The sequence below is a fragment of the Platichthys flesus genome, chromosome 8 (genome assembly GCF_949316205.1).
Source record: "Platichthys flesus chromosome 8, fPlaFle2.1, whole genome shotgun sequence".
NCBI classification, from domain to species: Eukaryota; Metazoa; Chordata; class Actinopteri; order Pleuronectiformes; family Pleuronectidae; genus Platichthys; species Platichthys flesus.
The window spans coordinates 23,998,100-24,022,847 of record NC_084952.1 but is presented as its reverse complement, the minus strand read 5'-3'; the positions used below and the strand labels follow the sequence as shown (position 1 = coordinate 24,022,847).

Here is a 24,748-nt window from a genome sequence, read left to right as displayed (position 1 = left end):
TTCTCCAATAGGCTACCTGATTGTAAATTAGCTCATTGTTATTTATTTTAATTATTTTCAATGATTGTAAATCAGCTCATTGGTTAATTCCCCCCCAATAGCCCTACAAAACAGACTTTATTTTGTTCATAACTGAGGCTAAGTGAGTGTTATTTCGAGTTCAGAGTTATTGATAGTGAAGTGAAGGATGTTAAGATGCGACATTATTTCTTTCATTGTGCTGTTCATTCATTACAGGAATTGTTGACTCAAGCATTTTGAATAAATACATTTTGAATAAAATTATCATTTGTTATTGTTATTGACTTTTACTGAAAAGCATTTTTAATAAACCAACTGTAAATATCTTGTTCTATCTATATAATATAATATGCCAGTATAATTGAATAATAATAAAATACTATTAAAGCAGCAGCATCCTCCACACCCATTCTCCCTGCTAAGGACTTCAACCAGGGCCCTTCGGGGTCCTCCAGATGTTCCAGCTCCTAACGGGGGCAACCATAGTTTATTTTATTTCTTTCATTTTTTTTTATCTTGAGTTGAATCTTATTTTGAAAGACTGTTTTGTTTTTAACTTGAAAAGGCCGCGCACAGGAACTCGCTCGCAGGCCGAGCTCAGAGACTGTCTTTTCCACGATCTCCAAAACAACTGTGCCACCGCTGGTCATCCCTGCAGAAGAGACGAGGCAGAATTCCGTTCCAAGAGCCAGAGAAATTCGGCCCAGCGCTGACCTCCGTTGCAACCACGAGACCCACCGGAGCACCGCTTAAGAGGCCAGGACTTCACTCATTTGTTTTCCAGGAATCCGCCCGTCCGCACGCATCCTGAGGTTCAACAAGACATTCACTGGACTTCCGGAAATCCGCGCCCCACGCGCAAGCAACACCGCGGAGGTCACAGTAAGAGGCTTTATTGTCTGAGCAGAGACTAGTTTAAATACTTAGCGTGTCATTTTATTTGAGTGTGTTTTGTTGTAGATCGCTGATCTGTTTTTAGCCGTGCAACGAACTGGAGACGTTACATCCGGTTCATTTGTCTACCATGTTCTGAGAAGCGCGCGGTAACAAACCGGCGCTTCCTTTTTACGTGTTACCATCAGAGATATTGTGCGGAGATTTACATCTGTTAAAAAATAAATCTCACGTAACTGGACTGCCTGCTTCGCTGGAAGTTTGTCTCTGACGATGTTTTGAGAGCTTTCCTGATCTCTCTCTATCTCTCCCTCTCTCTTTTCTCCTAAACCTGTCTTTACACACTTCCCGACCTCCTTTCACATGTTTCATGTTACATGGAGAAATCTAGATTTAAAGAGCCTTTATGCATCTCGACGCCATTCAGCGCCAAAACCACGAGATAAGAAATCTCTTTGTCTTAAAAATTCCTTTGTTTAAAGTCTGACCGGCAGCCATCTTGCTTTTCGCAACATGGCTTCACTTAGGCAACCTCCATCTTGGAAGTACGTGAATGTAACATCACCTTGAATTCGGCCAGAGGACATCACCACGTGACCTCGTCATTACACCATAGCCACTCCCCCTTTTCTTTCTTACACACACACACACACACACAGAGAGACACAGACAGGCAGACACACACACGACCACACACACGCATAGATACCCCGTATAACATGCGTGGTCTTAATTGTAATAAATGCTGCTGCTTTTGCCATCCTGGAAATATTGGAGTATGTTAAATGAAGAATCATTGAAATAACATTGACTTTGTTTCCCCTTTTTAATAAATACTTTTGTAATTAAAGTATTCGTATTTCTGTGATTATTTGTGCATATGTATGTGAATACAGCTGGATTACTATAGCCTGTGCTCGAACTTAAAACCCTTCATTGTTTATTATATAATCATTAATATTAAATATTGAGATTATTAATATAACTTATATCATTTGAGACTGATATTTAAAGATTGAATTGTTGGTCCCTGTAACCAACAGGGATTGTTGATCCCAGGGTGGTGCCCCGCGAGAATAAGCAATGATTACAGATCGTATTATTCTTAATTGATAATTTTATTGTTTTAATTAATTATTTTAACTATTATTATGGATAACCATATAATTTCTAATTAATTGTTTTACTATTCTTAATTAATAGCTAAATAGTTTTTAATTATTTTTAATAAATCATTTTTATTTTAATAATCATATTTCATGATTATTAATAATTAGCCAACGTCAAATCTACTCCTACTATTGCACAACACTAACTTTATCGTGGACAAAGGATATATCCATCATGTCACCCAAGCAACAACTCAGAAGGGCACCATATCTATATAAAAACATGTTATGACACAGAAACAGTAGTTTCGCCAACATATTTTAGTGACCACGATGGGATTGAAGGTCTTTTACATCTCGGTCGATAAACAGGGACATTGGTTTCGAACAGCTGTAGTTGTTTGCATTGAGGCAAATAGCAAAAGGAAAAAGAAACAAACTGAAAACTAATTCCAAATATATATTTTAAGAAATAGAAAAGAATTGGTTAAAAGTAGAAGTTTTAAGAAACATTTAAAGGGGACATATTATGAAAATTCGATTTTTGTAGTGCTTCTTCACATTATTTTGGGTATCAGGCATGTCTACCTTCCCAAAAACTCTGGAAAAAAACAACTCGCGCGATTTGTTGTGGTTCCTCTATTTCAGAAACTATGTGCTAAAGTGCGTCCAATGGAATTACGACCGAAATAGACGTCATAGTCGCAACATGCCCATGCCCCCATAGATCTATGCACTCCCCCACTACCACTCGACCCACCCATGGATGGACCCACCCACTTTTTAGACAGTCTATCGGTGTACGGCAGCCATTTCATTCTTGCAAGCCTTGGAAACACCTGGATAAGCTAACTAGCAGCATGAATCGAATTCGACAACAGAGATGCTTAAAGACTCTACAGCTTGTATTTGGAGAAGCTGTAGAGTGTTTAACGACTTACTGCTGGAGCCTAATTATAATGAATTACAATAGTCCAGTCTCGATGTAACAAAGGCGTGGACTAGTTTTTCTGCATCTTTTTGCTAAAGGATTTTTGAGATATTACGCAAGTGGAAAAAGGCGGTCTTAGAAATTTGTTTTAAGCGACTATTAAAGGATAAATCGGGATCGAAGATCACTCCCAAGTTCCTGACTGTTTCGCTGGAAGCAAGGGTAATGTCGTCTAGCGCAGCTATATCATTAGATAATGTATCTCTAAGGTGTTTGGGGCCAAGTAGTATAACCTCTGTTTTGTCTGAGTTTAATAAGAGAAAATTGAAGGTCATCCAGGTTTTTATGTCCTTGAGACTAGGGATGTCACGAGAACCGATACTTACGATACCTTTCGATACTACAATAACAAAACACAGACGATGCCGATTTTTTTGAAGAACCGTAAGAACCGTGAGCGCCAGCTGTTAGCATCGCTGCTGCTCCTCTTCTGGAAACATATCGATTTTTTTTAAGTACAGCAGCATAAGGTTCTCTAAAAGTGTAAACGTAGTGATAAAGTGCAAACAGTACAAGAGACAGCTTGTTGCAGAAGTAAACATACAGACATTTTTTTTGTACAGCAGCATAAGGTTCTCTAACGTTTAAACGCAGTGATTAAGTGATAAAGTGCAAACAGTACAAGAAGTACAAGAGACAGTTTGTTGCAGAGTCCCGAGTGTTTTTAGTTTTTTTGGGGGGCATTTCAGCCTCCAGTCAGACTAGAGGTATGGCTGGGGGGAGTGAGGGGAGAGAATTTAGCTTCCTGACAGCTTGGTGTATGAAACTATTTCCGAGTCTGGTGGTGCCGCAACGGAGGCTCCTGTACCTTCTTCCAGAGGGTAGGAGGCTGAACAGACCTTGTGCGGGGTGGCTGGTGTCACTCACGATCGAGGTGGCTTTCCTGCTCTTGTTTGGGGGTCCGTTTGTGCTGTCTTTTAAGTGTTGTAACTGATATATGACATTTTATCCAATGCATAAACAAATCCTCCTGGTCCCAGGCCTGTCACTGATATGCATAATAAAAGTCAGGAATGTTCAATGTTCATCCTTCAAAAGTCACAGCTTTTGTTAGGTTTTTTATTTTACTGCATCCAGACACCCTGTATAGTATGTTGTCATCTTAACCATGTTGTATTCTTTTGAATACATTGAAAGTAGAAATCTTTAAATATATTTTTTTGAAGAGTAAAACCACTCTTCCTTCGTGTGTGAGGACAGCAGTCATGAAAATTTACTTTGGAGTTCAGGGTTCAGCATCTTGTCCAAGGACACTTCAGCATGCAGATAGGGAAGACTGGGATCGACTTCAGAACTTCTGGATGGAGGACGATCACTCTTGCCCTCAGTCACAGGAACCCATAGTTTCTGTGTGGCTGAATTTTCAAGGTTTTCATGAGACAGTGGGATTAATGCTGTTGTGTTTTAGAGACTAGGCAGAGGAAAAATCCCCATTGTGTCGCTATATGGCCATGCTAATGACACATCATGCTGAGGAGGAAGGATAACGTTACTGCCTAACTGAATGCAAATTTCGTAGTACAGACGGCAAGCGCTAATGATGGGTGCATTCTTTTCTTTATAATCAGATAAACGGTATCAAATAGTGAGTATTACAGGGCCAACATTATGATTTGAAAGAAGAACTTTCTTTAAGGCACACATGAAATTACTGGAAGCAAACCAGAAACAAACATGTACACTGAAAGTTGTTATATAGCTTCACACAATATATAGTTAAGTAATATACACAGCAGAGTTGTGACGTCCCCAAGGTGCTGCAGCTGTACAGCAACTGTACGGTTTGACCGCAGCGGGTTCGTTCCGATGACATTTTAAGGACACGTGACGATCCAGTGCCGAATGAGGTCGGATATCATTTCTAAACAGCAAGCACTGTGTTAGAACCAGCATGCATCACGTTAAGTCAGAGCTGCACTGTATAAAGTTAAACAGTGCAGACAGGAAAAGAATCAGAATTATTTTCAATTGCCAAGTATATTTTCAAATGCAGGAAATTGCCTTGGTGTGGTTGGTGCATCGGACATAAACATCAATATAAAAAGTAGAACAATAAATTATTGGGCACGTGTGGTGTTAAGGTGCAGTGATTGGGATTTGGGATTGTCTTTATCGTATGAACCCTCCATAAATCATATTTCTCAAGACAGACAGGAAATGTTACTTGCAGAGCTGTCACAGTGACAAAAATGTGGATTTTAATTTCTGTTGGATTCTAGCATTATGCTTCCTCAAGCACCTTCCTTCTTTCACAGAGGAGCAGCTTCTCCATTTTCTCTGAAGTGTATACCAAAATCTTTTGTCCCTTCATTAGCACAATCATCATCATCATCGCCTACTACCCCTTCTGGGGCTTAGGCCGCAAACAAGAGTTCTCCATGCATCCCGGTCCTGGGCCAACATCTCAAGCTGTCCCCAGGTGTAGACCACTTTCTTGGCGTCTGCCTCCAAGTCTCTACGCCAGGTGTTTCGCGGCCGACCCCTCTTTCTTTTCCCTTGGGGATTCCACTTGAGGGACTGTCTTGTGGTGTTTGTGGCTGGTTTACGGAGAGTATGTTCTATCCATCTCCAACGTCGTTGGAGGATCTCTTCGTCCGCTGGCTTTTGGCTGGTACGTTCCCACAGTTCTTTGTTGCTGATGGTGTTAGGCCAGTGGATCTGGAGGATTCGTCGCAGACAGGTATTGATGAATGACTGGATTCTATTTGTTGTATTCACCGTAGTCCTCCATGTCTCAGCACCGTAGAGTAGGACTGACTTCACATTGCTGTTAAAGATCTTGATCTTTGTTGTGATGGCCAGGTCTTTTGCGCTCCAGATGTTTTTTTGTTGGAGGTACGCAACTCTGGCCTTGCCAATCCTGACTCTCACATCTGCATCTGTTCCACCCTGCTTGTTGACAATGCTGCCAAGGTAGGTGAACTCCTCAATCTCCTCCAGAGCTTCGCCTTCCAGCATGATGGGTGCAGTGTTGGCAGAGTTGACTCTCATGACTTTGCTCTTCCCTCTGTGGATGTTGAGACCGAGGCGAGCGGAGTTGGTTGCGATGGTGCTGGTCTTTTCCTGCATCTGCTGCTGGGTATGAGAGAGAAGGGCCAAGTCATCTGCAAAGTCCAGCTCATCGAGCTGCGCCCACATTGTCCACTGTATGCCGTTTTTTCTTCCTGCTGTGGATTGCTTCGTTACCCAATCCATTGCCAGCAGGAACAGGAATGGCGATAGTAGGCACCCCTGTCTCACTCCAGTTTGTACACTGAAGGCATTGGTAGGTTATCCCTCGTGGATCACTCTGCAGGTCATTCCCTCATAGGTGTTTCTGATAATGTTAGTTAGTTTCTCTGGCACTCCATAGTGCCTGAGAAGCTTCCAGAGGATCTCCCTGTCCACACTGTCGAAGGCCTTCTCGTAGTCGATGAAGTTGATGAATAGCTGTGAATTCCACTCGAGTGACTGTTCCAGGATGATGCGCAGTGTAGCAATCTGGTCTGTAAACGATCTGTCTTTGCGGAGGCCAGCCTGCTGGTCTCTAAGCTGGGGGTCAATCACATCCTTCATCCTGTCCAGTAAGATCCTGTAGAAGACCTTTCCTGGGATGGAGAGTAGCATGATCCCCCGATAATTTCCACAGTTGCTCAGGTCCCCTTTCTTTGGCATCTTCACAAGATAGCCCTCCTTCCATTCGCACAGGATGTTTTCCTCTTCCCACATCTTCTTGAAGAGAGGGTGGAGCATCTCTCCCATGGTCTCTGCGTTCGTCTTCAGTGCCTCGGCTGGGATGCTACCTGGTCCCGCAGCCTTGCCGTTTCTAAGTTTTTTAATGGCTTTCCTGATTTCCTCCCTTCTTGGTACGCTGAGGTCTATTGGCAGATCCCTTTCTGCTTGTTGGATGTGTGGTGGGTCTTGTGGGGCTGGTCTATTGAGAAGTTCCTTGAAATGCTCCAACCATCTTTTCTTCTGTCCTTCCTCCCCCATTATTGGCTTTCCCTCTTTGTCCTTTACTGGTCTTTGAGGTTTACTGGTCTTTCCTGCCAGCTTTTTGGTGGTGTCATACAGGTCCTTCAGATTCCCATGTCTGGCTGCTTCTTCTGCTTCTAATGCAAGGGCCTCTATATAGTTCCTCTTGTCGGTCTTCAAGCTTTTTTTCACGATCTTATTTGCTTCCCTGTACTCTGTTTGTGCCTTTACTTTCTCTGCTCTTGTACGACTGCTGTTTAGAGCTGCCTTCTTTTCTTTCCTCTCCTTCACCTTCTTAATTGACTCTGCTGATATCCAAGCCTTCTGGTTATCTTTCTGTGGTCCCAGTGCTACATTGCAGGTTGTAATTACGGCTTCCTTTACTACCTTCCACATCCCATTTATGTTTCTTTCCTCACCTTCTTCATATAGCTCTTGCAGGGCATGAAACTTGTTCTTTAGTTTGATCTTGAATGTTTCTGCTGCTGCTGGATCTCCTAAAAGTGCTGTGTTAAATTTCTTTCTCCGGTTCTTCTCACCTGTCCAGTTTCTCCTCAACTTTAATTGGACTTTGGCAACGAGAAGATGGTGGTCTGATGCTACGTCAGCTCCTCTTCTGACTCGTACATCTAAGAGGGACCACCTAAACTTTTTTGTGACACATACATGGTCTATTTGGTTCTCAGTGGAGAGGTCCGGTGATACCCATGTGGCTTTGTGTACTCGCCTGTGGGGGAAGACACTTCCTCCTATGACAAGGTTGTTATTTGCACATAGTTCTGCGAATCTCTCTCCATTTACGTTCATCTCGCCTAGACCATGCTGCCCCATTATCCTCTCATAGCCTCTGTTGTTACTTCCTATTTTTGCATTAATGTCTCCCATTAAGATGGTAATGTCTCTTTCTGAGTATCTCTGGATGGTGGTCTGTATTCTGCTATAGAATTCGTCCTTGCTCTCTTCGTCACTATCGTTGGTTGGGGCACAGCACTGAATGATGTTCATGTTTATTCTTTCCTTCTTTGTTTTGAATGTAGCTGCTATTGCTCTCGAGCTATGTGCCTCCCATCCCATGAGTGCTCTCTGAGCAGCCTTGGATAGCATCAAAGCGACTCCCTGGGTGTGGTGTGCGTTGTCCTCCTCATGGCCTGAGTACAGCAGCAGCTCTCCTGTGACAAGCCTCTTCTGTCCAGAACCCGTTTATCTTGATTCACTAAGTCCGAGTATGGCAAGGTTGTACTTCTTCATCTCGGTGGCAACTTGTGCGGTCTTTCAAGCTTTGAACATGGTCCTTACGTTCCATGTACCGATGGTGGTTGTAACACCGGTTGAGAGGATGGTTTTCAACATGGCTTCCAGGTGCTTCTGGCTTTCACCACCCTACTTCATAAATCCTTCTGACAGAGGTCAATCTTCACTCCGGGGCGGGATATCTTGGTTTACTCTTGTTTGCGTTTCTGTATCAGGTATTGTTTTATGGGGTGGGGTTGTTAGCCCCACGCCTAACCCCCAACCTGGAGGACCAGGTGTTGCCTTTAGTCGGACCTCTACCCTAAAACCTGCCCGGCTTGGTAAGACCTGCCAGGGGTATAACCCCCGCCGGTATAGCCTCCAGGGTCACGGAAGTACATAAGCCTCCCCACCATGGCAAGGTAACAACACAGAGGGAAGCCCATTAGCACAATACCTTCATCTTATTGAACCTAAATAAACCAGTGAATTATCTTAGTGGAGTTAGAGCTTAAACTTAATTTACCTCTGGCAGAGATTTCCTCCATGTCCTGATATCCTCCCTCAAGCAGTGGCACTCTGCGGCTGCTCTTGTATTATTCAGTGTTTCAGTCATTCTTGAGCCTCCCTCTCTTTACAGAGTGTCATGTCTATTAACTGGGGACCTTATTAGGCAGCTCAGGGATTGATTCCCTGATGCACGAGTGCATACTTTTCTTCCATACTGGACTACACCAGCAAATCTGCCTTCCTTATTTTTTCTTTTTTTCAGTTGAGTCTCAGTCCATCTATCTCAAACTTGTCCATTGCTCTCTGCCACTTCCCTCTAGCCCTCTGTGATTTTTTGCCTTTATCCTCAGTCTATTTCCCATCTCTTATGTCATTCTTGTGCTTGGATTTTCACTTTTCCCTTTCTTCTTCTCAGCCTGTCTTTGCCCTTAACTGTGTTGCAATCCAACTGTCAAACTCATTTTTTAGCAAACTTTTGACATTCAGCCCATATAAAGAAGAAATTAATGCATGTCTATTAGCATTTGTGATCTCAGCTTAATAATCTTCTGGAATGAACAGCTGTACATCATCACTACAAATGATGGTTCCTTGCCAGCTTATGTCAGAATAAACGTCCATTCAAAAGCTGAGTTAAAGTGGCTAAAACCATAAGTAAGAGGTTCCCATCTCCCTCATATCTAGAGACGCCAGCTCTGCCAGTCAATGAAGAGATTGTTTAGAATGCTTGATGTGTTTTTTGCTGTGCCATCCCTTAGTGGGGCAAGAAAGTATTTAGTCAGCCACCAATTGTGCAAGTTCTCCCACTTAAAAAGATGAGGCCTTTCATTTTCATCACAGAAATTACAGGAAATCTGATTTTTAAAGAATTTATTTGCAAATTATGGTGGAAAATAAGTGTTTTGTCAATAACAAAGGTTCATCTCAATACTCTGTTATATTCCCTTTGATGGCAATGACAGAGGTCAAACGTTTTCTGTAACTTCTCAAGCTTTTCACACAATGTTGCTGGTATTTTGGCCCATTCCTCCATGCAGAGTTGCATCCAAAGACCACCATACCTACTGTGGAGCATGGGGGTGGAAACATCATGCTTTGGGGCTGCAATGGGACCAGAACGAATGATCCGTGTAAAGGAAAGAATGAATGAGGCCATGTATCGTGAGATTTTGTAGCTCCCTGTGTGAAGAGGAGCATCATTTTATGAAGCCTGGTATTAAGTATACAGCTTTTATTCTATGTTTGGACGATCATCAGATAATATGGGTGTTACCTTAAAGCAGATCTGGTGTTATGGCAAACAAATTACTCATTTAGGTGACGCGCACCGAGGATATCAGTGGCTCAGTGGCTTTTTTTTCTACCCATATAATTTATATTGTTGTCTCAACGTGATGCTGACACAAACCCATTACATTAACTCGTGAAACTCAGAGTTTTTAAGCCACAATAACGTAGAGGAACCAGCTGGAATTTAAGTTTCATTTTTGGTTGCCGTTCCCAGCTGAGCTATGCAATTGGTGCACCGCTGAAGAGAGAAAAAAAGAAATAAAGATCACTTATTCATTAATTAAAGTGAAAAAACCTGTGTGGACACAGGCGTCTCAGCAGGAAGACAAAGAGAACACGGCGTTCACCCAGCGGCTTAACCAAAGTACTACTGGTATGGAAAAATAACATTTGATTCTATTGGAAATGTGTAGTAGTAGTAATTTAAGTTAATGAAAATGATATAAGTTTACTCACCTTTTTTTTGTGTTTCACTGTTTTGTGTAAATAATGAATTCACTTGTGACTAAATAATTTGTTTTGATTGTGTTTGGGGACTGGGGGGGTAACAAATTTTAACACTTATGCTGCGCTCCTACCCTCTAGATGGGAGCGTAAGAGTTATCAAATGAAGTACAAAATACTAAATGTAAGTATTGAAGTAGAGGTTTAAAGTAGCATTAAATGGAAATTGTAAAATAAAGTACCTACATTTTTTTACTGACGTACAGTACTTGTACACAATAAAAAACAGAGTGTCAATTCAACACTAAGGGTGTTTAAATTAACTCCGTTTCAGATAACATTTGATTCCAATCAAAATTAGAGTTAAATTGACTCTATGGCCAGTGTCAACTTTTCAGAGTTAATTTTACTCAATTTAGTGTCAATGAAATGTGTAAAAATATTTAACATTGAGGTTTATTTCCATAGTATTTTTTTTTATATATATATATATATATATATATATATATATATATATATATATTCGAGCTGTGCAAAATAATGCGTTAACGCGTTTTGAATAAATTACAGGATTAATTTGTTTTGTTTTTTTAACGCATTTAACGCATGCGCAGAAGGACCTTCCCATATACCCACAATTCCGACCACTCTGCACTAGTCGCCGCTCTAATGTAGTCAGACGGCAGCTGCCATTCAATCAAACAAACAACATGGATAATTCTGATGAACCTGAGAACCTTCTGGACGGGAAGATTGTGTTCCAAAAAAACAAAGATCGAACATTCAATAAAACCAAGGTGATATGTACACTCTGTGGGAAGACGTTATCGTTTCACAGTAGTAATACCCGCCTAAAGTACCACCGCAACGCGAACTATGCATTGGTCGGCGAGGAGCGTTCAAGTGCAATGCGCCAAACCAGCTTCACTCGCAGGATACATTGTGCAGAAGAATCGGTCAGCTTTACTGTCATAGAATGTGAACAAGTTAGTTTGCCTCACCAACTGGCTAAAGAACGACTAGCTAATTGGACCTTGAGAGGCATTAGATTGTGTCATGGTGTGGTTAATGGTTGTTTGACAAAAAATATAAAAAATGTCAACCACCCTAAAAAAAGAATGGCTAAGAAGCTCAAATAATTTCTGTTTGTAAGAAAAAAAGTTGTATTCAACCATACAATGGCTAAGAAGCGCGAATTCTGTTTAGGACGAAGATTATATTAATGTTCCATATGGAATAGCAAAGACAACTGCTAAAGAACTGCTGAGTTGCAGCACCATTGCTTTGTTTATTTATGATTATTAAAAGAAAACATGTTAAATATATATATCTAATATGTCTTTTGTCATAAATTATTTGCTTTCACAAAAATATACAGAGAAAATCTGTAATGTGATCCATAGAAACCTGTGATTTTAATCATTTCACAGCCCTAATATATATATATATATATCACATATATATATATATCTGAACAAGTGCCTTTGTATGTCACAAAGACACATATATATATATATATATATGTGTCTTTGTGTGTGTGATCTAACCTATCAAATGGAAAAAACACACTTATACAAGATGACAGTACAGTGTGCTTTATTGCTAAACAAATAAAGCAATATGGAACAACATAGAGAGCTGTGTCATTCCCTCCATATGACATTTGTATGTCAAAAGGCCTTGAATAATGAACAATAAACAACTTGAACAATCTCTTCCATGGACGTCACAACAGAGTTCACTACACTTTGGCTCACACCTGCTGCCTTTAAATCAGAAATTACTGCTGCACAACTATTTACAAGGTGGGCTGAAGTTAAGGTAGACATTCCCTCCAAATGTTCAGACGACACATCAACATCAGTGGCATTACACTCAAAACTTTGGTGTGGTGAAAAATCACTTTCTTCTACAGAATCAAATGAACCACTTACATGGCACTTGTTCAGATGCTTTCTAAAGCCTGAAAAGCTACCAAAAGAACGTGAACATCCACCTTGGCCAAATTTAAGATGAAGAGTCTGGCCATTACAGAGACCATGAATTACCTTAAGGTGCTTATAAGGCTGTTTGGCCTCCCATGGTCACTTTTGCAAAGAAAACACTTCATTATGAGTCACTAACGCACCATTCTTGCTCGCAGCTCTGCAACTTTGGGAGTTTCCTTTGTTTCCCCAACATAAATGTTGTAAATGGTTGTTTGGAGAAAAGTGAAAAAGTTGGCCAAGGAAGAGCTGTAAGAGGTACCAAAGACGTAATGGGCCTTAAACAGGTTCTCCCACTGAACCTGTTGCCTTACATGGAGGCGCATACTTGTCAATCACAATAAAGAAGGTGTGAATGCTGCTTCTTGCAGGCCCCTGAGCGAGGAGGTAAGGCTGGCTGATTTGGCTGATGTGCTGTGTTATCCAGGTGCTGCTGTACACTGGTTCCAGCCTACAACCAAACAAACAGTCAATAGCAATACTTAGTGACCAACCACTCACAACAGATCACTGTGCATGAAACTGAGGTGATGAAAACTATATTTTTAACAACTGTTCAGCATACTTTTATGAATCTGATTAGGTGTTTCACAGCCTGACATGCCGACACCTTCCCCGGCCTCTTCCTTCTCTATGCAGATGGTGGTAGGAGATGGAGGAGCAGCAAGATAGCAGACTGGTACCAGTCCATGGCTTTCTTTTATCACTTTTGTTTTCAGATTAGTGGCCCACTTTTCCAGGAATTTGTTGGCTGTGGCCTCCCCAAACAGCAGTCTGAAATCTTGTTCTATCTGTAATGCAAAAATACAGTGCAAAGAAAGGAGAGATGGGACACACTGCATGTGTGATGCCCACATTTGTGGCCTGTTTCTGGGGAAACTTAATTTTGTCGTGTTCTCATTTTGAACAAATGGAGATGTCTTACCAGTCCAGGTGTGTCTAGAAATCTCGGGAAGACTGAGAACACATCCCCTGCTCTCTTCTCATTGTTGACCATTGACTGACGATAAATGAAGGTAGCTTTCATCTTCTCACGGATGTTGTCTTCATCAGCAGAGTGTTTCAAAACGGCAATAGCTGATTCCACATCCTCATCAGATAACACTTTGTCAGCAGTGAAGGGTCTGGGTCGAACACGGCTTGGCCCACCAACTTCAAAGATAAACACAAGTTTATTGACTCCTGCCCACACAATTCATCAATATCATATGTAACTAGGGCTGTCACAATTATGAATTTCGAGTTGATGAATAACTGCCATACAAATAATTGCATTTAACTGTTTTAATCTTCTTCTGCTTGTCAGTCTTTTGCAGAATTTCTTTAAATACTGGATTTTTCAACCGACCTCTCCTGGAACCGTCACCTTATCGTGGTGGAGAGGTTTGCGTGTCCCTGTGAACCTGAGGGCTGTGTTGTCTGGAGCCTTGTGCTCCTGGTAGGGTCTCTCATGGAAGAGTGGTCTCAGGTGAGGGGCCAGACTAAGAATGGTTCCAAAAGCCTCAATGAATATCGAAAAAAGAGGAGATGGGACCTGGCCCGGAGGAAGCCCGGGGCCCCGTCTGGAGCTAGGCCCCAGATGGAGGGCTCGATGGCGAGCGCCTGGTGGCCGGGTTTGCCACGGAGCCCGGTCGGGCATAGCCCGAACAAACTACGTGGCAACCCCCCCTCTCTTCATCTCATGGGCCCACCACCTGTGGGAAGACCCGTTGGGGTCGGGTGCGCAGCCACATGGGTGGCAGCGAAGGTCAGGGGTCTCGACGGACAGGACCCGGGTCAGCAGAAACTGGCTCTGGGGACGTGGAACGTCACCTCGCTGTGGGGAAAGGAACCGGAGCTTGTGAGGGAGGTGGAGCGCTATCAATTAGATCTGGTGGGGCTTACCTCCACACACAGTCTCAGCTCTGGTACCGAACTCCTGGATAAGGGTTGGACTCTATTCTTCTCCAGAGTTGCCAAGGGCGTGAGGCGCCGGGCGGGTGTGGGGATACTCATAAATCCCCGGCTGAGCGCCGCGGTGTTGGATTGGAGGGTCGCCTCCTGCGCCTAAGGGTTGTAGGGGGGAAAACTCTGACTGTTGTTTGTGCGTATGCACCAAACAGCAGCTCAGAGTACTCGGCCTTCTTCGAGACCCTGAATGGAGTCCTGTATGGGGCTCCAGTAGGGGACTCCGTAGTTCTGCTGGGTGACTTCAACGCCCACGTGGGCAACGATGGAGACACCTGGAGAGGCGTGGTGGGGAGGAACGGCCTCCCTGATCTGAACCCGAGCGGCCGTTTGTTATTGGACTTCTGTGCTAGTCATGGATTATCCATAACAAACACCATGTTCGAACATAAGGGTGCTCATAAGTGTACCTGGTACCAGAGTACCCTAGGCCGAAGATCAATGATCGATTTTGTGATCGTGTCATCTGATCTGAAGCTGCATGTTTTGGACACTCGGGTAAAGAGAGGGGCAGAACTGTCAACCGACCACCATCTGGTTGTGAGTTGGATCAGGGAATGGGGGAAATTTCCGGATAGACCTGGTAAGCCCAAACGAGTAGTGCGGGTGAACTGGGAACTTTGGAGGAGGCCCCCGTCCAAGGTATCTTCAACTCACACCTCCGGCGGAGTTTTTCTGGCATTCCTGTGGAGGTTGGGGGCATTGAGCCGGAGTGGGCGGTGTTCAAAGCCTCCATTGCTGAAGCTGCGGCGGCTAGCTGTAGCCTCAGGGTCTTAGGCTCCTCAAGGGGCGGTAACCCTCGGACACCGTGGTGGACAGTGGTGGTCAGGGAAGCCGTTCGATTGAAGAAGGAGGCCTTCCGGGATATGATATCCTGGAGGACTCCTGACTCGGTTGCAGGGTACCGACAGGCCCGAAGGGCTGCAGCTGCTGCCGTGTCGGAGGCTAAGCAGCGGGTGTGGGAGAAGTTCGGAGAGGCCATGGAGAAGGACTTTCGGTCAGCACCAAAGTGTCTCTGGAAGACTATCCGGCACCTCAGGAGGGGGAAACGGGGAACCATCCAAGCTGTGTACAGTAAGGATGGGACTCTGTTGACCTCAACTGAGGAGGTCGTTGGACGAACTGTCCGTGCTGTGTGGACGGAGCCTTGGCCGGGCATCTCCCTCTTCCACGGGGCTCTTGCCTTGCTTCTCTCCCCCTCCCCTCAGAGAGCCCGGTGGTCTCCTCTGCGCTCAGCCTTCCACAAGTGTCCCACACGTTTTATGTCTTGACACTCGTTGCAAAATGTCCCAATTAAAATAAGTAGAGTAAGCAGCTGTGTTTCGTGTTATTTTGTTAAATTTGAACGATACAGAACACATCAGAAAATAAACTGCTTATGAGCTAACGAACGGAGAGTTCACTCAGCAGTACGTGAGTGCACATGCGCGTCTATTTCCAAAACACAGCGGTTGGGGATCGGTGAAAAGACAGGGCCAGAGAACAACACCTAACATGATGGTATAGAGCCAGTAGGTGAGCAGGGCTTAGAGGCAGTAGCTTGACTTGAGAGATCTGTTAGTCCATTGCACACAGACAGCATGGGACACCCATGGGGAATTTTGTTTTTGACTTACCCTGTCTTTAAACAGTCTGGGGTAACTTCTTCCTACACATTAAGCTCAGTGCAGAAGAAGGGAAATTCAATGGCCATATATTATATATCAGTATATCCCCTGAAATACTTACAAGTTAAAACTGAGCTGTCCCCATAATATAAATGATGTAATGACATGTAAACCATCCGAGATTTTGGGAAAATCACTGATGTAATTAAACATTAACAACTGTTATCGATTCTGATGTGTGATTCTACACTGTGAACCTTCTACAATTAGTTTTTAAGTTGAGACCTGATACTAATCTGATGAGAAAAGCATTGAAACTGCATATTTCCATTCTCTGACCAAATAAAACATCACAGAAGGAAACTGCATCTCTACATCATCCCTAGAGTGAAAGTTGCCTTCATCCCAACAAAGTATACTTTGTATACTAACCTGCTGATGAACAATTTTGCTGTGTGTGTGTAGCAACTGGTGACATAGCAGGGACTATGAGTCTGCAACACACACAGGGAACAGACACGTTTAACAAGATCAATTGACATTATCGCCCTGTCTTATGTCTGCTAACCATTTCAAACACCAAGCGCGATCAAACCATGCAGAAATGTCTGTTCCATAAAGAAAAGGACTTGATGCATGAAAGGTTCTCAGTGTTGCCTACCCAGTGAGTCGTGATCCTCATCGTGCTGAATGAGGTGTGTGTATGTTGTAAAACATATTTACCAAGCTAACATAATATGACCTCATCCTCTTTTAAACACGATCAAATATTTGTTTGACTAAACTTGCCTCTACAAAAGAAGAGAGAACATATGTATGCATGTTTGAGTTCATATGTGCACTGTGTATATCATACCTACAATTTTAATAGTTGGCATTAAACTAAACAAAAAAAAACTAATAAATGAACTTCTAATATTATCTACAATCAAACTTATTTCAATTAAATGTGTCTGTATCTTTGTAAAAGGCTGAAGAACCTCTCAATCAATCAGAAATTAGATCTTCTCTGATCTCTGCTCAAGTTGTTAAGGATTCCCTCCATTTTTCCACAAGAAATTGGGAGGCACCTGAAGTCGGATTTCCTCACTATGGTTATCTTACTAATTATTTTTCATGCACCCTACGCATACATGTGGTGGGTTTACTTTACTATACATTTGTATTAGGTTATATTGGAATAGAGAGTGTAAAGGGATTTGAAGCTTGAGTTCAAATCCCAGCTTGGCTGGGGTCTTTCTGTTTGGAGTTTCTATGTACTCCCTGTGTTAGCATCAGTTTTCACCTTATAATCCAGCTTTATCCCACATTTCACAGACATGAACAGTAAACACTGAGTTTAGATAATTGGAGACTCTAAATAGGTGTGTGAATGTTGTCTCCACGTGTTGGACGTGTGATTCACAGGTTCCCTGTCCAGTGTGTACCCAGCTTCTCACTAAATGTCAGCTGGGATTGGCTTTAGCTCTCCTTATGACCCTAAATGGATAAGCGGTATAGATCATGGATGTGAAGTGGATTCATCTTTTTTGTGATGTTACTGTCTCTTCCATACAGTATACATTCATCCATCTATATGAGCAAAAATGAAAACAGGAATTGACTTCCTTAGCAAGGAAAAAAGACAAAAACAATGCTAAAAGTGAAATTGTCTCTTTTTATTCCTGAGGCCTTTATGTACACAAGGAGAACACATACTTAAATCTTGCATAATGTGCATTAGTGTTTTCATGTGGCTCCCAGGGCATGACAATATTAAATTACGCTGTAAATGTGAGTGTTATATATTTGGCTCTGCACTCATGTTAGTGCCTTTACCAGTGTGTGTTTGTGTCTGATAAAATGCTATTGAAATATAACCTGAACTCTAAAGTACTGGGAATAATTCCAGCCAGAAAATCCCATCCTCATCAACTTTTTTTAAATTGGATTTTCCCATTTGCCTCGCTCTATTGTTTTCGTAGCAACATTTCAATTAGACATACATGGACAGAAATAGATGGTGCTCAGAGCTCAGGGGAATTACATTCCTCTACGTAAGCTTGGACACAAAGGCTTCAAACAGCTGTGGTGGCCATCTTGGAAGCGAACTAATGGATTTTTGTTATTAGCTGACAAAGGAGAGCTGGCACATATAAACTACCCACACAGAGGTTTACGAACGAGGTACTTTTCATAAAATTTTACTGAATTTGATTTGTTACCATTCACATGTGTGGCTTAATCTTAAGTTTGAATAATTAACCTAACTTGGGTTAGTTTATTTACATTTCAGTGGTCTGCTAAGAAACCTACATAATCTTTAGACCCAAGTTCACAATAAAACCTTATACCTTTACTTTGTAGACAAATTGTTCCAGAGAAAATGATTATATATGTGTAGCTGCCTCGACGTAAATCAGCATTTGAGTTACATGTGAATGTGTCACTCTAATATGATGCACCAAATTTGACACTGCACTTCCTTGAAAATCCCATAAAAATATACACATCGATTAGCCACAACAGTTGTTTGTTTCTTGTTTGCAAAATCATTTTATAGAAAGTCATCGTCCATACACATAATAATCTGATCATTGGTAGTTGGCTGTTTGAAGAGTCCTTATTGCTACACAGAAGCATATTGAATGTAATCTCTTTAAAACTTCAATGATTTTGTGAGCTGTTATTCAATCTTATGCCAATAGCAGCTCTCTGGTCAGCTTTTAATTTTAGTACATGCTGCACACGTGGGTCACAGGTTTGTCATGAGGGCAAGGGGAACTTTTGACCTAATCATCAGTCTAGTCTTTTCCTGCCTTCTCTTTTCCATCTCCCACGTCTCACTTTGCGTGTTCTCTCCTCCATAAAGTCAACTTTGTTGTTTCACACTTCAAGGTTATAACATGTCCACTCCAGCACAGTTGACTTCCAATTAACATTGCAGTCTCTTTTCCCTTTTTTCATTTCATCATCACTAGAATGAAAACTTCACAGAAAGATAAGTTCATGAAAAACAACCTGGTTTCCTCCTGACTTAACAATGATGATGAGCTATTTCAAGTGTTTGTCCCTTTAACCATGTTATGTTAGCCAAGGTCATGGAGTTTTTATATTCAAGCTGCAGCATCACCAGTTTTCCTCTTAGCACCATGTTTATCCATATTTCGGTGTCCTCCAGCCACCTCTCATATTATCTTACCCTCTTCCTTCTCTGTCAAGAACGAGCTGTCCTTTTCCGTTCAGTTCCCAGAGCTTCATGATCTTGTTGACTGTAGCAGAGGTTCCCCATATCTTCCCAAAGTATGTCTTACATGCAGATGGAAAACAACATGAGTAGCATGAGTTCAATAATATTAAAGCAAGTAAAGCAGTCACTGAATTACTGTAATAAGATCCACATTAAAAAAAACATTGTAACACAAATACTACAGTTAATTACATGCAATGACGTTGGATCTTAAAGTGCGCAAATCCGGACTCTCGGCGAGAGCATCTACAGTGGATATAAAAAGTCTACAGACCCATGTTAAAAAAGGTTTTTGTGATGTAAACAAATGAGACAAAGGTAAATCCTGTCCGAACTTTTCCCACCTTTAATGTGACTTTTAACGTGAACAATTCAATTGAAAAAATAAACTGAACTCTTTTAGGGGGTAAAATAAAAATAAAAAAATAAAATAATGTGGTTGCATAAGTGTGCACCCCCTCTTATAACTGGGTATGTGGCTGTATTCAAAATTAACCAATCACATTCAAACTCATGTTAAATAGTAGTCAGTACACACCTGCCATAATTTACAGTGACCCTGATTAATCCTAAATATAGTTCAGCTCTTCTAGTAGGATTTTTCTAGATATTCTCTTGTTGAATTGTTCACATTATAAGTCATTTGAAAGGTGGAAAAAGTTCAGACAGGATTTATCTCTGTCTCATCTGTTTACATCACAGAAACCTTGCATAGGGTTAGGGGTGTGTAGACTTTTTATATCCACTGTATGTGCAGTGACAGACATGTTGTTTCGGGAGCTCACCCTGTGAAAACTATATTATAGAAAGTTCAGAGAGAGAACGTATTTCATACAGAAACAAAGTGTATCTTTTTTTAATCTTACCATTGCTGTGGTTAATGGCGCCTGCCATTTGTCTCGGAGTTATGAAGACGTTGCACAGTTTCCTATAAAATACAAAAGAACATAAGTCACATTTATGAACAATACATGAACGTACACTAGTTCTGCACTCATTGCTTTGTTCTTCTTTATTTAGATTTGCCAGTTACGTGACTTAGCAGTAAGCAAAATGACTTCTCTTTAGTTTAACTCTTACCACATGATTGGGACACTGCGCCCGTCTTTTCCTATTCAGCTCCTGCCCTCTGGAAATGTTGCTCTCCAGGACAATCAACCGCTCGTCCAGGGAAACCATCATATGTCCGCCTTCGGCGAGGTTTTAATTTAAATCGTCCTGCTTTTGATTTATATCACCAAGCATAACAGTACCTGGCGAGACAAACTACTAAACGCAGCCGACAGTCTCTTGTGTGTGGGTCCAGGACTGTCTGAAAAGCTTCGGTCACAAAGCTGTCCGTTGTTCAGTGGTGTTGCTCGCGAGGTAAAGTCCAGGTGACATCCGTTCTTTGTGAATATTAAGTTCGAGCTAATAATCTCGCTGTGGCTAAAAGCAGGTACAGAGTGGATATGAGAAAAATATTGGCGGAACTATAAGTCTGGAATGCATGTCTGTTTACGGTTTATATGCTCTTGTCTCGTGACGCCTCCACGTGACCATGACCTTGCATGTGATTAGGCAATCCATCTAAAGATTTATTACAACCAACAGCTTAGTATGCCGTGGACATGTGATTATGGGGATGAGTCTGCCAGTATTTTCGGAGGACAAAGGGTTGGAACTTTGACACCCGATGACACAACTGATATACTTTATTTGAGGCACAGTAATTTGGTGTCAGCAGAAAGACTTATTTTAGAGTGGTGCCAGTCTCTTCATTACAACATATTATCTTGGATGAGCTTGATAGACATGCAATGTTAACAATGTATCATCAGATGTATCCTCAAAATTGTATCCCTGACCTTTACTGTTTTGCCATGACATGTAAAAGGGCAACACATCTGAATGTAACATACTCCATAGATGAACTAGATCGGAAACATCAGCAAACATATGTTAACACTAAGTGGTGTGCAAACACTAACAGTTTTGAGGAACCCATCCTTGACCCTTTAACAGACCAGCGACCAGGCTTTATAAAGAAGGTTAAAGTAATGTCAAGAGAAAAGGTACTGTAATTAACCATGTCATTGCCCAAGTTTGCTGGCTTCATCCCCATCCGTACAGATCTTTTTATGGAAAACCAGTAGAAGTTTAGAGCTTACAGGGCAGACACATCATACCCAGCATATTTTATTTCTGTTGAGCGGATTAAGGGTAGATGTGTGGTTAACACATCCACTGTGCATTTAACCAACAGAAGTGAAAAAGTAACTGTAATCATGCCACTCTGCACAGTGGTTGAGATTTAGGATAGTGTTCCTGGGCAAGATTGAAGAGTTGGGTTGTCAGTCCTGTCCAGGGACTTACAGAGCCTTTTGTTTTGGATGATAATAAAATGTTAAAATAAAGTGCAGTTTCTATTTTTTTCCATAGCATTGACCTTTGCTTATGGTATACAATGTTATTCATTATAGCACATTAACTTACATAAGGGAAATCTATATAAGCTACAATTTCAGGTTTTATATTTATTTTAGAAAGTAAGTGATGCCTTTCTCTGGTACTTACTTGAAAGAAGATACAAGATTCAACATATGGTTGAAACGACACACCTATAACACATTGATAAGTATGCAGACAAGGGCATTAAGGACACTTCTCCCTCTCTTCGGAAGTTGAAAAGGATAACTTGTGCCAGGGTCACCTTTGCGAGGTCTTCCCACTTTGAGGGTGAAACTTCTACTTTCAGGGGATTCGAGTATAGCTGTTGTTTCTCAGACAATGGGAATGACTATTTGGGATATCCTCTGTGAATGGTAGAAGTTTAGGAGAATTCCTCTTAGACTGGTCAAGCTTAGTTAGCGCCTGTCTTGCTATGTCAAATTTCCAACTTTCTAGGTATAGCTCTGCAAGTTCCTCAGCATCTTCGATAATTTGTTTATCCTTCTTCTCATTCCTTCAAACTTGATGTACACTGCCAGAGAATGCAAGCTGTGTCCAACTCTGCGTTGATATTTCCCAGTTTCCTCACTAAATCCAGACAGGCATCTTGCAGCAGTGACAACATGATTCTACATTTCAGGTTTAATGAGTTCTTTGATAGTGTTCAGGGTTTTAACTTATTTTGCTGCCAGTACCAATCTGTCAAGATCTCTGTTTTTTCCGTAAAAAACGGTTTTTCATTCTTCTTGAACAGTCTATAACCATCCTCTAGAATGCAGCGGTCTTGCTTGATGGCAATTTCAATCTTTTCTGGATTCATATCATTTAAGAATTTCTAGTATGCATCATTGAAACCAACTGGAGCAGATTCAGCAAAAGTGCTTATCCTTTGGGTTGAATTTGCAAAACTGAAAATGACGCCACATCACTCTTCTTGTGAACAATCCAAAGCAGTACACACAATACATAAATTGTTGTCCATCAGTTTTTTCCTTCGGTTGCTTACAGGGGACGAGTTGGCCTGTCTTGTTATCCAAAACGTCAACATTGTGTTCAAAGTTACCCTTGTTTTGGATATAGTCCAATTGAAGTCGCCTTTCTTGTGAATTCTTCTTGAAAGAAAACACTTTTTCGCTTATCACTGTGCATACGCAACAAGTGTCTTGACATTTTCTGAACTATTTGTCCAAAATACAAGCAATGATGTATATTTTTATATATTCTTGAACAATCCACCTGCTTCAAAACTGGATTGACATAAACAGATGCCTCTTCCTCAAAGTGCATTGACACACAAACTTCTTTTGATTGTGCCATTTGCTCTTTGTTCACATCATCTCTGTTAGCGGAAAATCTAAGTGTAGAGTCGTGGCTTTTTCCACGCTTCTGTTCTGACTGAACTATTTGGCTCTGTCTGGAAGACTAGAAGCTGTTCAGACTTGTAGTCTTGCATCTTCTCGGACTAGTAGTACTTAAAAAGGTAACAACCCTAAAAATCAACACCAGGCTCACTAACAACTGACATATGCATCGTTGATTGTCTATATGACTTACATATGTGAGGTCTAGTTAATGAACATGGTATTGAGTCTGGATGGTGCCATGCTTTAAGTGACAACATGAAGGAATTAAAAAAGGCTTAATTTTTGTTCAGATTTTATTTAAATGAACTAGTGGGGAGCCATCTTGGGCGTAATGGCTTATCAAGTAATTATTGATATTCAAAGTTTCAGTAGCATACCAGAATGCTTTTTGTCCTTCACAGCATTGGAACAACTTCATCGCCTGATTGCACACTCAAATGGTCTTTTATGCAATCCCCATCATCAGTTTCACCCACTGTAGTCTCATCTGAAACGTCCAGGGAATCAGAAAAATCTGGTTCCCTATTAATTGCCAAATAGAGATATAGTTATCCTTTTGTTAACATTGAATTAAACGTATCACTGGGGAAGGATTTTTGGACTACTGAAGCAAACCAAAATGTTTTCGGTCCTCTTAAGCTTTGGAACAACGTCATCAAAATGTTGCTGAGTTCAGAAGGTGTAATATTATGCCTTTAATAACTGGGTTTAGATACTGAGAGGTGTTGCTCAATTATGTAAAATCTCTTAAAGTGAGATCCTACGGGAGGGGCCCATTAGAGCAGCACTAGAACCATTTATGAGAGTGTAACCCCATAAGTTACACACTCATAAATTAAGTATAAGACTAGGTATGTGTGTGATTGTTTTAGTGAGGTTCACTGGTCTCCACAAGTACTTGAATAGAAAGGTGTTTAACTATGTTCCTTCAATCAGAAGTCTACAACATCGACCAATGAGTAACCCTATATAAAAAGTTGTATCAGAAAAGCAATATCAACACCATAATATCTTCGTAAATGAACTAGATAGTTTACATGTCAACATGAACAGTTTGTGATGACCTTGTATTCATAACTCTTTTATCTATGAATTTGCCCTGTCTGTATTTGAATCTCCATGGGAGCTCGGATCAGTATGTAAGAGCTGCGATCAACTCGGCCTCTGGTGCAAAAGTGAACCATGCATTAAAAAGTAGACCTTCATCCATCTTTTCCAGGGCCCCCTTTCTTTTTTTTTGCCATTTCGTTCATATAGCTTCTTCATGGCATCAACCAGGTCTTTTACGGCATAGTCCCATTTTATAGCACATTGGTAGTACGTCCTATGTCCTACTAGTCCTATGTAGGGTATTGTTCGGTTTTGAGGTCATCTTTGGATATTTGTGGCAATTACAGTTTTAGCAATCTGCCGTAAACATTTTCTGGGTCTTTTTTTTCTGAGACGCAAGGAAATCTGATGGTTTTACTACAGATATTTTTTTAACGTATCCTCTTTCATTCAAAAGGGGAATGGCATTTGGGACTTCAATTTGTTGTCCAATCTGAAGCAAACTGTGCCAAAGACATGCTTTGGAATGTCTCAGGTCTGTCTGCATATGTCTCAATTTCCAAACTTGCCCTGCACCAGGATCAGTTCCCTGTAACTCGCTCATGGGAAGATTCATCTTCAGGGCGTAAACTGCATGTCCGTGCCACAGACTCTTGATCGCTGACCTCTCTGTGTTGGGAGTATACCTGCATG

The 24,748-nt window shown here is 41.5% G+C and overlaps 1 protein-coding gene across 1 annotated transcript; it reads right to left on the bottom strand.

Moving 5' to 3' along the window:
* Positions 1-11,984: 11,984 nt before the first annotated feature.
* On the bottom strand, positions 11,985-20,236 carry LOC133958990 (uncharacterized). The gene is made up of 6 exons (XM_062394043.1): positions 20,078-20,236; positions 19,164-19,270; positions 16,415-16,476; positions 13,354-13,580; positions 12,994-13,219; positions 11,985-12,879 (listed from the first exon to the last, which is right to left on the bottom strand). The coding sequence occupies exons 1-6, from the start codon at positions 20,078-20,080 to the stop codon at positions 12,848-12,850; spliced, it is 657 nt and encodes a 218-aa protein (XP_062250027.1). The 5' UTR covers positions 20,081-20,236; the 3' UTR covers positions 11,985-12,847.
* Positions 20,237-24,748: the final 4,512 nt, after the last annotated feature.

Excerpts from the sequence above, each read along its gene's own strand:
- LOC133958990 (XM_062394043.1), bottom strand. Across the intron at positions 16,477-19,163 it reads CTTGACAGAGAAGGAAGAGG|ACTCATAGTCCCTGCTATGT; the intron begins GTAAGATAATAT and ends TGTGTGTTGCAG. Across the intron at positions 13,220-13,353 it reads TTCTAGACACACCTGGACTG|ATAGAACAAGATTTCAGACT; the intron begins GTAAGACATCTC and ends TTTGCATTACAG.